Raw genomic sequence first — 13184 nt, forward strand, 5'->3', positions numbered from 1 at the left:
ATGCTCTAATGCTAAGTTCAGGTTTGTTCTACAATTCTATGCCCGAATAAGACTCTCCTGTGTAGTGATCTCCCATTTAGAACAGTTCTATGTTTGGCTTCTAGGCTGTTGTGGCATCCCCGAGCAGACGGCCTGCGTGGGGTGCTCCTACACATCCACATTTAGTAAATGATGATTAGTTACTGGAAAGGGCCCCGGTGTTTCCTGAACACGCAACCTTCTTTAATCGCGAATACAAAAAAAGGCCTCAACTCAGCAGGCGTTCTGCGTTCACAATAAAGAAAAGGGCAAACGCAGTAAATCATACTGTAAATCTCTTCTGCCCCTGTCAGTGCTGTTCTGCAGCTAACAAAAAACCGTAGCCAGAGAAGGGGATGGGATAGAGATTTTTTGCCATGGTAACCAGATATAGCTCAAACTCTGACCCCTTTGCAATGAGTCGATGAGAAGACCAGGGTGCTAAACACACAGCATGTGTTGAAGCTGGGTAAACATCAGGTCCTTACCAACATCAGGTCCTTTGCACAGATCACAGTGTGTTTACGCATAGTAAACAGAGGCATGTCTTACTGCCCATTGTGCGAGAAGATGTTCATCAAGACAAGTTGTTTATTGCTTTGCCTTTCAGGAATTATTGCCATTCCATATATTATTTGTCTTTTTATTAACCCAAATTTGCTTAGCTCTGCTTTATGCATAGTAATTAGTTTCAGAATGTCAGTGTATTATTAGCATATTAGAAGTCCCACAAGTTAATATGAGCTTATACAACAGCCACACGCTTGCTTTTGTTGTGCTTTTTATTGTTTGGAGGTAAAGAGGATATGACTGTTTTAGGTTACAGGCTGGCCTACAAGTCTGGCCTCACTGTGGGTTTGCTTGTTTAATTTTTTATAACAGTGGGCGTTATAAGCTGTATTTCATAAGGTGTGCTTTATTTGTGCCAGTCTGTTGAACACGCTATCTGATGCTCTAGGACTCAAACCCAAGTTCACTGTGACTTTACCCCTCACTATAATACATAATCCGTCTTTTGCAATTCACTGTAATTGTTCTGTATGTTCATGCTGGGTAGATTTAACGGTCACTGCATTCTAAGGTTCACTGCAGCATAGAGTGAATCAGTCTCTCTATTCTTCTTCATCATCATGAGAGGGAGAGTGTCTAACTAACTTTTTACTGTGGTTTATACGTTCATTTTTGCAAATAAACTAGGTATGAAGGGAAGTGAAGGAAAGAACACCAGCTAGCTAGGTTAGCAGTGTCCTGTTAACCACATGTTTTATCTCATGTTATATAGAATTTTACCTCTGAGGATGGGATTAGCCAGGTAAAAAGTTTAGTTTTTTGTTGATTATCTGGATTTTTTATTTTTCTTTCTTAGCATTGGCTAACTGGGCTTGGTGGGCAGGTTTTGCCCTGTTGTCTGGACACTAAACATTTTAACATTATTCCTGATTTAGCCTCTATATGTTAAATGTGTACCGTGAAATATTAGAAATTGTTGTCATTATGGAAAATTGTCATATTTTGGTCATAGAAATCAATAGTAATTAGTAAGTAATCTACTACATAAGTACTATGGAACTAATTTATGAGTTCTGTAGTCAGGTGACTGAGGAATTGATGAGCAGTGTATAGGTTTAGGCTATAAATATTACTCTGTAAGAACACTAGATCTACTTTTTCCACACGTTGGGTGACGATAATGGTTTGAGAAAGGCAGCGTTCGGGACCGTTTTGGGGTTTGTGTGAAGTTACCACACAGACTGCAAAGCGGCTCAGAGTTGTGGAAGTGTTTTTGTGTTTTAGATGGAAAACCTTCTCAGTGAAGGGAATAGAGGCACATCTGAGACGTTACCAGCAAGTTCAGATGCTCCAACAGATCATGTTGATTTCTCATACGCATTCTGATGTTTTCTGTTATGGTGGAAAAACTCCATCCATTCTGGTTTCTGTACTGACAGAACCAGTTCTGTTCATTATTACACTTGATGTTAATAGCCCTGTTTAAACTTGTAAGCTTGTCTGATCTTGTAGGAAAAAAAAGCATTACTGCCTGTATGCTGCTTAACCTTGAAGCAAAAGGATTCTCTGTGCATTCGTACTGACGCACATAGGTTTGTCATCTTAAATCAGTGATGCTATTTGTCTTGGGTCAAGTACATAACCTACCAAAGTAGATCTGAATTTGAAATTCTCAATTCGTGATCATTAATGGTCTCAGTCAATGCTTGGACAGTCAAAACTGGTTTAACTCCATCCATATTCACATCCATGCAACAACCTCCTACCCTCTTTGAGAAGGTATCTTTCAAGCTGAAACTTCAGTCAGCAGTCCATTGTTTGCAGCTCAGTTAATGTCTGCCAGAGTCCTTAGCATTACCTAAGTGGAAATGTGTACTTCTTTGATGGTGCTGTTTTAGCTTTTAGCACACCAGGTTCATTTTAGTCTCTGAAATTGCCTAAACACTTCAAGTCCATTTGGCAGGGTAGCCTATTACTGTAATCTCCATCGATTCCAGGAAAGCATTGTTGATTGTGAAAAAAAACATCTTCATGCAGAGACTTATAAGCAGTTATTAGGGGTTTAAAATCATCTCCCAGAAGCATTAACCTTCACCACACTACTTTCTCCCTCCATGTTGGACTGAATCTTAATGAAATCTCCTGAATACAGATTTTCACAGATGAGCTCCAAACCACCATCAAGGATCATTAGCAAGCTGGGCATATGTCTTCATTATCAGAGCTTGCCCAGCCTGTGCTGCCACTGCCACTACGTAATATGTCTTGTCGTTATTAATGGGCAGACTTTAATTGCACTTCTTCTGCTAACATAACCCTAGCATTTATCCCACACAGAACTTGTAGTGAGTTAGGCAGGTTGCTTCACCAAGTCATTTCAAGTGGTCTTCCCCATGTCCGTCAGTATAAAGGGGAGACATTGCGTGGCTGATGGTCTTAAAAAGCTACAGCTCTGCTTCAGAGCAGGCATTTTGCCAGGGCACTCTGGCTCTTCCTGCTCTGCTCGAAGACTCTGGCGGCTGAGCTGTGTGCCACTGGCCCCTATGGTCTCGTTACCAGCTCTGCCGGAAGCCTACTGTGCTGTTAACATCTTTGAACATTGGCTTTAATTTTTGCTGTTCCCAAACCTATTAGTGTCGTAAGGCCGTGAGCGATCAGGCCTGCCTTACGCGGCTGCTTAGCCCCAGTGAGCTAATATAGTTTGGAGGGTTTGTTCAAGTTCATGTGAATGGATGGATTAGGGCCTGAGGCAGGACTGTGTTGAACTGGGAATCGCATTGATCCGTTGTACTGTTGGGCTTGAACGGAGCACGCTGGCCAAATATTAAATGGTACACATGTTTTCTCAAAGCCCCTTAAATTATGCATCTTTTGAACTTTCCAAATCTGTTCTGTTAAGAGCCACAAGGTTTTAGTACTGCATTTAATAAGCTTCATTAAAGCTCGGATTGTTTATCCTTTTTTTTCAGACCCTCGTGGACCATTGTGGCTCTTTCACTAATAAATAAAGCTGATGCTGTTTGCAGCGTGACCGCTGATCTGGGGAACATTTCACTAATCTTGATCAGAGTAGGAAAACTCAAGCAAGCATGAGCTTTTATGCATTGATTCTCGATCACGCAGAGTGTGCTTGTTTCGCACTTGCTCTTTCACTCTCACTCTCCTTCCATAGTCTTTTTATTATTATTATTAAATTTTTATTTTTGTTGTTATTTTGTTTTTCCCTTTTTCTCCAATTTGGTATTGCCAGTTAACCCACCCGTATATAACTTCGCCTAGCACTGCCAATGCTCCCGCACTAGGAGGGTAAGGCCGCCAATGTGGCATCACTCGTCAGCCAAGTTCATACCGCTCAGAGCGTGTCCCCAGATTTGCAGCACCAGCTAACGGAGGCCCTGTGCCAGCCAACGTCGCTTTAAGAGTGATGCGGGGAGAGAGCACGATTGGCCGAGCTCTCTCTGAGTGGGTAGATGGCGCTCTTTCCCCTCATCACTCACAGACTCTCACAGACTGGGATTCGAACTCGCAAACCCTGGGCCCTAGTGGGTAGCATGTAACATAACATAACATAACATAATATTACATTTTAGTATGACTTTATATTTATCAACTGATCAGGTGCACTAAAGCATTTCTGATATCTGATGGCCTTCAACACATCCTGACACGTTTGTGTGAATTGCAGAAGAGAGATTCATTTCATTACTATTTAAATGACATGACTCATTTGGGACTCATTCGGCTCATCTCTTATGAAAACAAACTCCAGTGGTTTGAAGAAGTCCAACATGATCACGCAAGCTAAATGATTTTTCAATGTGTGCGTTTGTGTCTAGGTGGCTGACTTCATCCACTCTCTCCCAGGCTGTGAAGACAAGCCAAGCAGTTCAAAGAGGAGGTAAGCTGAAGTGACATGACTTTAGATTCACCTTTGTTTTCCATCTTTAGCCTCAGGAAGAAAGGAGGTAGCCTGTGCTACGCAGTCACCAGTGTGTTAGACCCTCAGCTTCAGCACGCAGTTTGTTTTTAGGCTAAATTTGGTTTCAGTTCAGTGTTTCAGCTTTTACTCTAGTATGACACACTGGAGCACTCACTGTATGTCCAGATGTTTGTAGACACCTACTCAACCAGCATTTTTCTGAAACCAAGGGCAGTGTTGGTTAGTTCTTCACATTATCCTGCATTATCTAGGCTTTCTTGCCTAGATGTTGGAACACTTGCTTTGAGGATTTTTGATTGCATTCAACCACGAGCATTTCAAAAAAAGTGAGGACCGAGAATAAGACCTTTGTGTAGATGGTTACTTGATGGTCTGTTCTTTTAGGTGGTGGGGAAGTGTTTTTCTTTTTCTCTCTCTCTCTCTCTCTCTCCTCTGCACTGTGCTTAACGTAATGAAGTGGAACAGACACAGGCTAGCCTTTTGCCACTGCACACTCCAAGCATTAATCTCTCGGGACAGTGTAGAGAATAGAGCTTTTTTTTCTTTCCGTTATAATAGAGCAGACAGCATTTGTTTGAACTGGGAAAGAATGGTTTTTGATCACAGCCCATTAAAACAGCACTGTAACCACAGTAAATATTAGTATGCAGGGAGTGCTGTGCATGTTACAGAGACTGCATTCCCTTACACTGCAGACATTTCATCTGCTCCACATTGAAGAATCCAGAGGATTCTTTATTAATGAGTTGCTCTAATGTGAAATCCTCATATTGTGGAGATGAAATACTGGATTTCTAGGCAGATAAGATAATCTATTAACATTATTCTTTTAACCAGTGCTGGTACTGCTGTTACATGTTGTCTTCCTTTGTTGCGGTTCCCACAATTCAGGTACTTTCATATGAAGTACTGTTGGAGTAAGACTGTAACATTGTAACATTAAATGTATGTTTTTTGTATACAGTCACATGTATTTAACAGGTTTTGTAATTATTGGTTTAATAAAAATATTGCAATGACTTTTTTTAATGAAACAATGAATGTACAATTTATCTGCATCTTTTATATAATTGGGGGGTATATTATGAATTAATGTGGTCTTACCAGCAAGAAGCTGTAACCTGTTCTATTTCTTCCTCCTCTTTCTCCTGCAGTTTCTCCCCCGCATGAAAAACATGCGATAGCCAGAGGTTAGCTGATTGTAGGGGACTAACATTATTGATTGACTTGTTTGGGGGTTTTTTGGGTTTTTTTTAGATTTTACTGCGATACTTTGTTGTGCTTTATCTTTCCTGTTACAACATATTATGCTCAAGCTAAAGGTGAAGTCTAGATGTATTTCATGTTTTTGTAATACTTTCCATAGTGTGCTATCAAAAGATTCCACAGGGGAGCTCCTACTGGTGTTTTCCTCATTGATAAAAGTCTTGCATACGGATGGCAATAAAAAATGATCACACTCTTTCATCTGAACTGAAGTTCTAACAACAATTCGATTGTTTTTTTGTTTTGTTTTTTGCTTTAGTTTTTGTTGCAGTTGTGTTTTTCTTTGTGATTCAAATAGTGTTTAGTATGCACTGGCAGATAAATATGGCCTGTAGCAGTAAAAAAAAAAACTTGGACTGGAGTAGAATTATCAGACTACTGCTGAGTTTAGTGAAGAACAACAAGTAATTAAGCCTGTTATTCTCTCGAAGACTGAGAGAGAAAAGCACAGACAGGGCTGATCTGGACAGATATATCACCAAGAAGTTCCTGTGAAAGTAGAAAATAACCCCCTGACCCCATGTAAATTGAATCTTGTCTGAATAGGGTCATTAGGAGATTGTGTTGTCGTCAGCATGTTATTGAGTATGAGTAAGAGAGCAGAATGACTTGTATTATGTCTTGAATTATGTTGAGGTGTTTATTCGTTGTAGTATAACCCACTCTGCTCGTCTCCTTTGCTAGCAAATCGACGGCAAGGCATTCCTCCTGTTGACGCAGCGGGACATCGTGAAGATCATGAGTGTTAAGCTTGGCCCCGCCCTCAAAATCTACAATTCCATCCTGATGTTCAAGCATGCTGAGGACAGCCAGTCAGCAAGCAGTGATACAAATACATGAATTCCATGAAGTCTGACCCACCCACTCCCCCTTTTATGAGTGTATGTGAACACAGAGGTCTACTGTATTGATGCATTCCAGCCTCCTCCCCTCCCTAACCCTTCCAGTCACCTAGACATAAAGGTACTCCCCTATAAGGACTCTCTTCAAAGAGGAACTTTTCAAACCTCTGCCTTTCAGGTTCTTGTGTCTGTCTCAACCTTCAAATCTGCCTTGAAATGTAAAAAAGCAAAGGTCAGCTTAACCCATATGCCAGCAGCAGCTTTCTATTCTCTCATAGGCTGTACCCACTTCCTCCTCCTCCTCTTCCTCCTTGTGTAGTTTCTCTGCATTACAAAAATAAGCTCAACGACATGACAATCAACCACACAAAGTAATGAACAGCATGGCCAGCTTTGATAACAAGGGTTTTAATGGTGAAGGTGCTATTTATATCAAACACAACAGACTAAACAGCATTTGATGAGCAGGTTTCAGTCTCTGGTACAGCATATGATTTACGTCTGCTGACTTCAAACCTGGGAGGGGCCCTTTGTGATAACTGCTCCTTATTTTAGTATCTATTTTGTATAAATGAAATATATATAAATATATATATATATATATAAATATAAATCTATAATTTTCCTCTGTACCTGCTGATTCATCACCTTTATTTATTGTGCAAATCTAGGTCTGTCTGTAGGGAAAATTAATATATTATATATTCTGAATTTTCAAATGCCAAAAGGATTTTTTTTTTATGATTGAGAAAAAAAATGTTTATTTTTGTGATGTATTGCACATTTAGCTCAAGGTCAAATATCCAAAATCCTTGGATGGATGTTTAAATAAATTTAAATTGCTATTTGGGTTGTAATTTAAAGTAGCTAGTATACTTTACTTGACTTTAGTGTCATTTCTGTGTTAAGTGCATTCTAATTCTCTGGAAAGTAGACTTATTAGGCCTTTCAGCAGTAATTCAGGATAAGTACAGCTGGATCAGTAAGTCTTTCTTTGTAGTTTTCATGAAAGATTTCACGTCACACTCTACCCTCAGGGTGATTTTTTGGTAACTGTTTAAAGGCTTCTTATAGTGCACACCCATGGAAATGTGTGTATATACAGTATATATTTGCTATACATTTTTGAACTGTTCCAAATTAAAGTTGTCGACTCCGTGTTTTGCTCCAGTTAGCCGGACGTGAATGAAACTTCAGCAGTGTAACCCTCTTTCTTGCTTTTTCCTGCTTTCGAAACGTTTTCTTTCATTTGCCTCGGGCAGTCTCAGTCCCGAAATGAAGAGCACCAGGTATTTTGTTCTTTTCCGCTACTTTATTTTATGAAGACTGCTGTTAAATGCATGGTGCAGTGCTACAACAAGCTAAATCCTCCTCCTCCAGTCTCCGTTCCCAAATGCCATCTGATTTAACCTTGAAATGTACTGTAAATATTTGTTAATCTGATTTCTTACACTGAATTTACACTTTGTACAACAAAACACATTCACAAGCTTACAACCCAAATAATAAACCGTGCAAATTCCCTACTGTTTCTTTTCACTGTTTATATATGCATTTATGTGTGCTTGGAACTTAAAGCAGCAGTATGTGAGAATTAGAAATGCTTGCTCCTGGTCTCCCCCTACAGGCAGGAAGTGTAACTTCCTGGGGGACACTTCTCTGGACAAGAATAGAGAGACAGAACAGTCAGAGAAAGTGAAAGAGTTCAAGTCAGTGGAGCATCAACATGATTTTGAAGCTGTTATTTTAATGTTAGAACATTATGTAATGTTGCTTTAACTAGCTAAAGTTTATAAAGAATAGGAGATCTCTGCGCTTTAGGCTTAGCACAGCAGTCGAGCACAGCACATTTGCTTCCAAGCCGCCATGCTGTAACGCCTGTGATTGGCTAGCAATGTCTCTTGCTTCATCGCTTCCTTGTTCTATTGTGTAGTAATTACTGAAAGACATGCAGTGCTCAGGGGAGGTGGGGGGGCACCAGTACATTTTGAGCGGGTTTTGCTGCATACTGGATTAGATTGCCGTCTTGTCTCTAGTTCCCTGCATTCTATTTCAGTGGAACTGGTTTTGTGGATGAGGCATCCAGCAGTGCTGGCTGCTCCCTCACTGCGGCGCGCTCAGCAGTCTCCAGGAGAACAGAAGCACATATCTGTCCTGTTGTTCCATCGTGCAGAACGAGGAAGACTATGGCTTGAAGTGTTCTGTGTTTTTAAACGACGGTAGTGTCTTGAAGTCATGACTTACAGAACTCTTACAGATGTAGTCATCCCTATGAAGTGCTCTGGTACTGTCAGACTCGTCCTTGTTCAAGCCTGCACTAGAAGTTCCAAAATATCGCATTAGTTAAAACTTCCTAATCATGAGGGGCATCCTACAGTTAAGCCCATTCATGAAACGGGGCCCCTTTAGAAATGCAGTTTGTTTTAATTCAGTCTCCCATTTCGATTTGATCCAGACTCACTGCTACACTGTATCACTCAGATTACTATATGGTTTATGTTATAGCTGAATATATTAAACATATTGCTGTAGTTACTTTGTTCACTTTCAGTTAATGACTGCCTCTGGGCTATTGAGCAAGGCCCTTCACCCTCCCTGCTCCCCAGACACTGCAGCAATGGCTGCCCACCGCTCCGGCACATGTGCTCACGGTCACTGTGTGTATTTGCTCACTAGTGTATATGTGTGTGTGTTCACTGCACCGATGAGTTGAAGGCCAATACAAATGGTGAATATGGTCTTGATTTGTATTTTTTTTTTTAATTAAACATTTTTGACGACATGCCCATCAAGTCCTAAAGCAAATCCAAATGCCAATAACAAAATATGTCAGTGTAGTCTATACTAAAGTTTGAACACTGGCTCTTTATTTTTGTTGTTTTGTTGATGAGGTCCCAGACAGTGATTAGCAAATCAAGCTCAAGTCATGTCCCCAGTTGTGATTCAGCAGACAGCTCCCCAAGCTTTATAAATTCTGTTTCCTAGCCTTATCTGATTCCTCAGCAACTGTGTAAAGATCTGAAAACAACAAATCGATGCTCACAAGGCAGAAAAATGAAATAAGAAGATAACCAAGTGAGTTTTATAACCAGCAGTTTTAAACTGTGCCAAATGTTCTGAAATGGCAGTGAAGGAAAATGTGGAGATCTGAAAGACCATGAAACTTCCAGAGAGAGTTGCTTATTTGTTGGTAAAACAGGCAAATTAACCCCTATAGGGATGTATCTGCAGAAAAATAGTGCCTTTCCTCATCTGAATGTGGCTTTGGTTCATTAAAATTAATGAATTTTGCGCTTATCACAGGCATCTTCTTATAACATACTTTAAAAGAACCACATCACCCTTTTTCCCCACAGTAAGAGAGTAATAGAAGTGTGAAATACTTAACATGCTGAGAAGGGCGTGAGACGGAGTGAGGGATTAGATTTGTGAATGCAATGGAACATCGCTCATTTTCTCGCAGCGCAATAATAAATGTAGTACAAAACATCAGCTAACCATCAGCACAACGAAAGAACCAACGGATCTGTTTTAATGTATAGCTTGAATTATCATTATGTTGATGCTAAATAAACCGGTTTGCTTTTAAATAACATGAATTATATGAAATGACAGGAATTAATGAATGCATTTACTTACGGAATTAACCATATTTTTGTCCATTTAGTGAAGTCCATTTAGTGAAAGTCGCATTTTATGTTGAGATTATAAAGGCTGTTTGTTACTCTTACAATGTTCTATTTTTTCTTTATTGTTTAACAGATGAAGCAAAATAATGATCAAGACTATCAAAACTCTGTGAATCTGCCTTCTGTGTTAATATACTATAGTAAGTCATGCTGTGTTCTAATCCACATCAACTTGTACTTACCAAGATACGATTGGTGACAGTCTAAGTGCTCGCTAAGTGAAGTGTTTGTTAGCAACATTAGCCTAGCATCTCCTATTTTATACAAAGGCTGCACACGTCCCATATTGGACATGTTTCGTCTGATTGCCTACGTTTGAGCTCAGTGGTAAATGATGGTAATTGGAATGTGTGGCTTCATTGTTCCTTTAATGCAATTTACTGTTTATATGGAGATGCTTTTTGCACATAAAGAGTGAAGGGTACTAAAATGCACTGGGTTTTGCCATTTTCATTCAAGGCTTTTCCCGCTTTTTAATTAGAGCCTTCCTCTGGGTCTCATTTTAAACTCCTCACTCTTTTAATGGTAGGGATAGCACACCCAAGGCTGCAGTATTTGTTAGATGAGCACAGAAAAAGAAAAAAAAAACTTTCAATTTAAATGGATCCAGTGCAGAACCCTCTGCATCACATTCATTATTTGTAGCTCGGAGCTTGGTCCTTTTAGGAGCTTTGTTCTCAGCAAAGACCCTTTATAGGCACCTCTGCAGTTTGCAGCAGTGTAAGCATGTCTGCAAATGCAGTATTCCCCTGAGTGTTGCCAAAAATATAGCTATATATTATAATACAGAAACACATGAAAACCCCATGACGGGCTGAAATGGCATTAGAATAACGGAGCTGTATTGTCCCAAGGGACCGGACATCCCCCTTAATGCTTGAGAGCCACTTAGTATCGAGTTTGGTCATCCTGCCTCTTTTGAAAACGCTTTGGGAATACTCCGGCCACTGAACGTATACGTGTGTTATGACTTCATGCAGGAGTTAGGAGCCGCACAGATGAGTGTTTAGCTGTGCTAAGATCCTTTTGCTGTAGCGGAAGAAAGGACACACTTATCTGACACTGCTTCGCAGAGACTGCACTGTTGCTGCCGGGGGGATTCGTTAAAACGCTCTCCACCGGTGCTGACTGTTGGGGAGGAGACCGAGCAGGAAGGATGAGAGGGGTAACAGCACTCCTGATTCAACACTATATTGCATCTTTGGGCAAGATGTGGTGCAGCAGCAGTACCTCACATCAAAGGCCACGGAAGTCTTGCCTTTATAAGGCTTTCCGTGGCACAAAGTTAGTGGTCTATGTAAAATAGACACTTTACAGTGATGTGACAAAGGTATATGACCCGCCCTGATATTCTCTTATCATGCTTTTTTTTTGTTGCTGCGAGTGCTTAATTATTTAAGAGGACAATTTTATCCAAAGAATTAATCATGAGTGTTAAAAACTGAGCTTCAGCTAATTGAAAATAGGTAGGCTTAAATGTAGCTTCGTAAGCACATTACCCCAGGATCAAAAGAAAATCCATCCAGAGTTAAGAAAACCAAAATCTGTTAAAGGCTACCAGTCTGAAAAACGGTTACACTGAAAGTGGAAGCCATTGCCTACAAATTGAGGACCCTAGGAACATTGGTGAGTCTACTTAAGATGGGCCAGCCTGACCACTTTTCTCCAAGAGCACGGCAGCAAATCATCTAGGAAGCAATTCAAGGAATTGCAGATCTAGCCTCGGCATGTAATGACTCCTCAGAAAGAAAAGTACCGGGCAAAACTGGCATTCATGAGAGAGAAGAAATCACTGATCAAAAGAAACCTCAGTTCTGAATAATGTCCCATCTTTTGGATGTCCATACATGTCCCTTTATGTCTGGCTTAAAGCTAACACTGCATTTCACAGTAGGCACACCAGACCAACATCTAAACTTGGTGGTGGGATAGTGTGGTGAATGCTTTGCCACGTAAGGATCTGGACAACATGCTATCATTGAAGGAACCAGGAACTGGAGCTGAAACACAATCAGGTTATGCAACATGACAATGATCCAAAACAGAACAACAAATCCTCTGAAAAGAAACGCTCACACTAGACGTGGTTGCATTGTACCATGCCCAAGCACAAATGTACACTCTCCATATTTACCTTCTGGCCCGTGCTTAACGTCCAGACCAGAGCACACTTATAATGTCACAGTGAGACTTTTTGTGTAGAAGGAAAGCACTCACGCAGTGCAAAGGAGTTGATTAGTGGATTTACTTTGTGGCTTATTACTTTGTGGCTTGACTTGACCCGCCGTCCCTCAAAGTCCATGGAAGACAAGCGTCTAGGCTTTTTTCTGTCCTGACCTCGAAGTGGTGGAATGTACTTCCCCTGAGTGTCCGAATGGCCACTTGGCAGAAGTGTAATGTCAAGTATTATGTTCTCCATGTTGACTTTTGTAGTTAGTAGTATCTAGGCTTAAGAGGTATTTTCGGATCTTAGTCTATACAAACTAGCTAAGGGTATTTTCTGTGTAAACAGCGAAGTACTTTTCTAAGTAATAAGATAATCTGCTCTTAAATGTAAATGTAGATTTATTGATTATGCAACACAGCATTTTTAGTTAATTGTGCTACATGCACAAGACGATTTTTAGGGATTCAGCTGATGTTGAAGGAAGAATCTGTTCATTGATACAGTGACAGCCAGACTTGTTATCAGACCAAATATTAGTTGCAATATTGATAACATGTTAGAGTTCTGCACTTAGGCACAGTATATGGGTAGGTCGAACTCGGGAAGGTTACAGAGCCATCACACCAGTCAAAAGAACCAGGCGTTGAGGGTCAAACGTGTTCCGGCATGGCACAGATTGCCTAGTGTGAGAACAGTCTAAATTAATATTATTGAGTGATCTGGTCAAAGACCTGACTTGAACCCAATAGAGA

The 13184-nt window shown here is 40.4% G+C and overlaps 1 protein-coding gene across 1 annotated transcript in view; it reads left to right on the forward strand.

The window, feature by feature from the left end:
• The window catches only part of LOC140556285 (lethal(3)malignant brain tumor-like protein 4), a 102867-nt gene extending 94768 nt beyond the window's left edge, over positions 1 to 8099 (forward strand). The window contains 3 exon segments of the mRNA XM_072680020.1: positions 4365 to 4398; positions 4401 to 4426; positions 6419 to 8099. Coding sequence (XP_072536121.1) covers positions 4365 to 4398; positions 4401 to 4426; positions 6419 to 6574 — 216 coding nt within the window. The 3' untranslated portion in view covers positions 6575 to 8099.
• Positions 8100 to 13184: the final 5085 nt, after the last annotated feature.

Source organism: Salminus brasiliensis, chromosome 5 (assembly GCF_030463535.1).
Source record: "Salminus brasiliensis chromosome 5, fSalBra1.hap2, whole genome shotgun sequence".
Taxonomy (NCBI): Eukaryota; Metazoa; Chordata; class Actinopteri; order Characiformes; family Bryconidae; genus Salminus; species Salminus brasiliensis.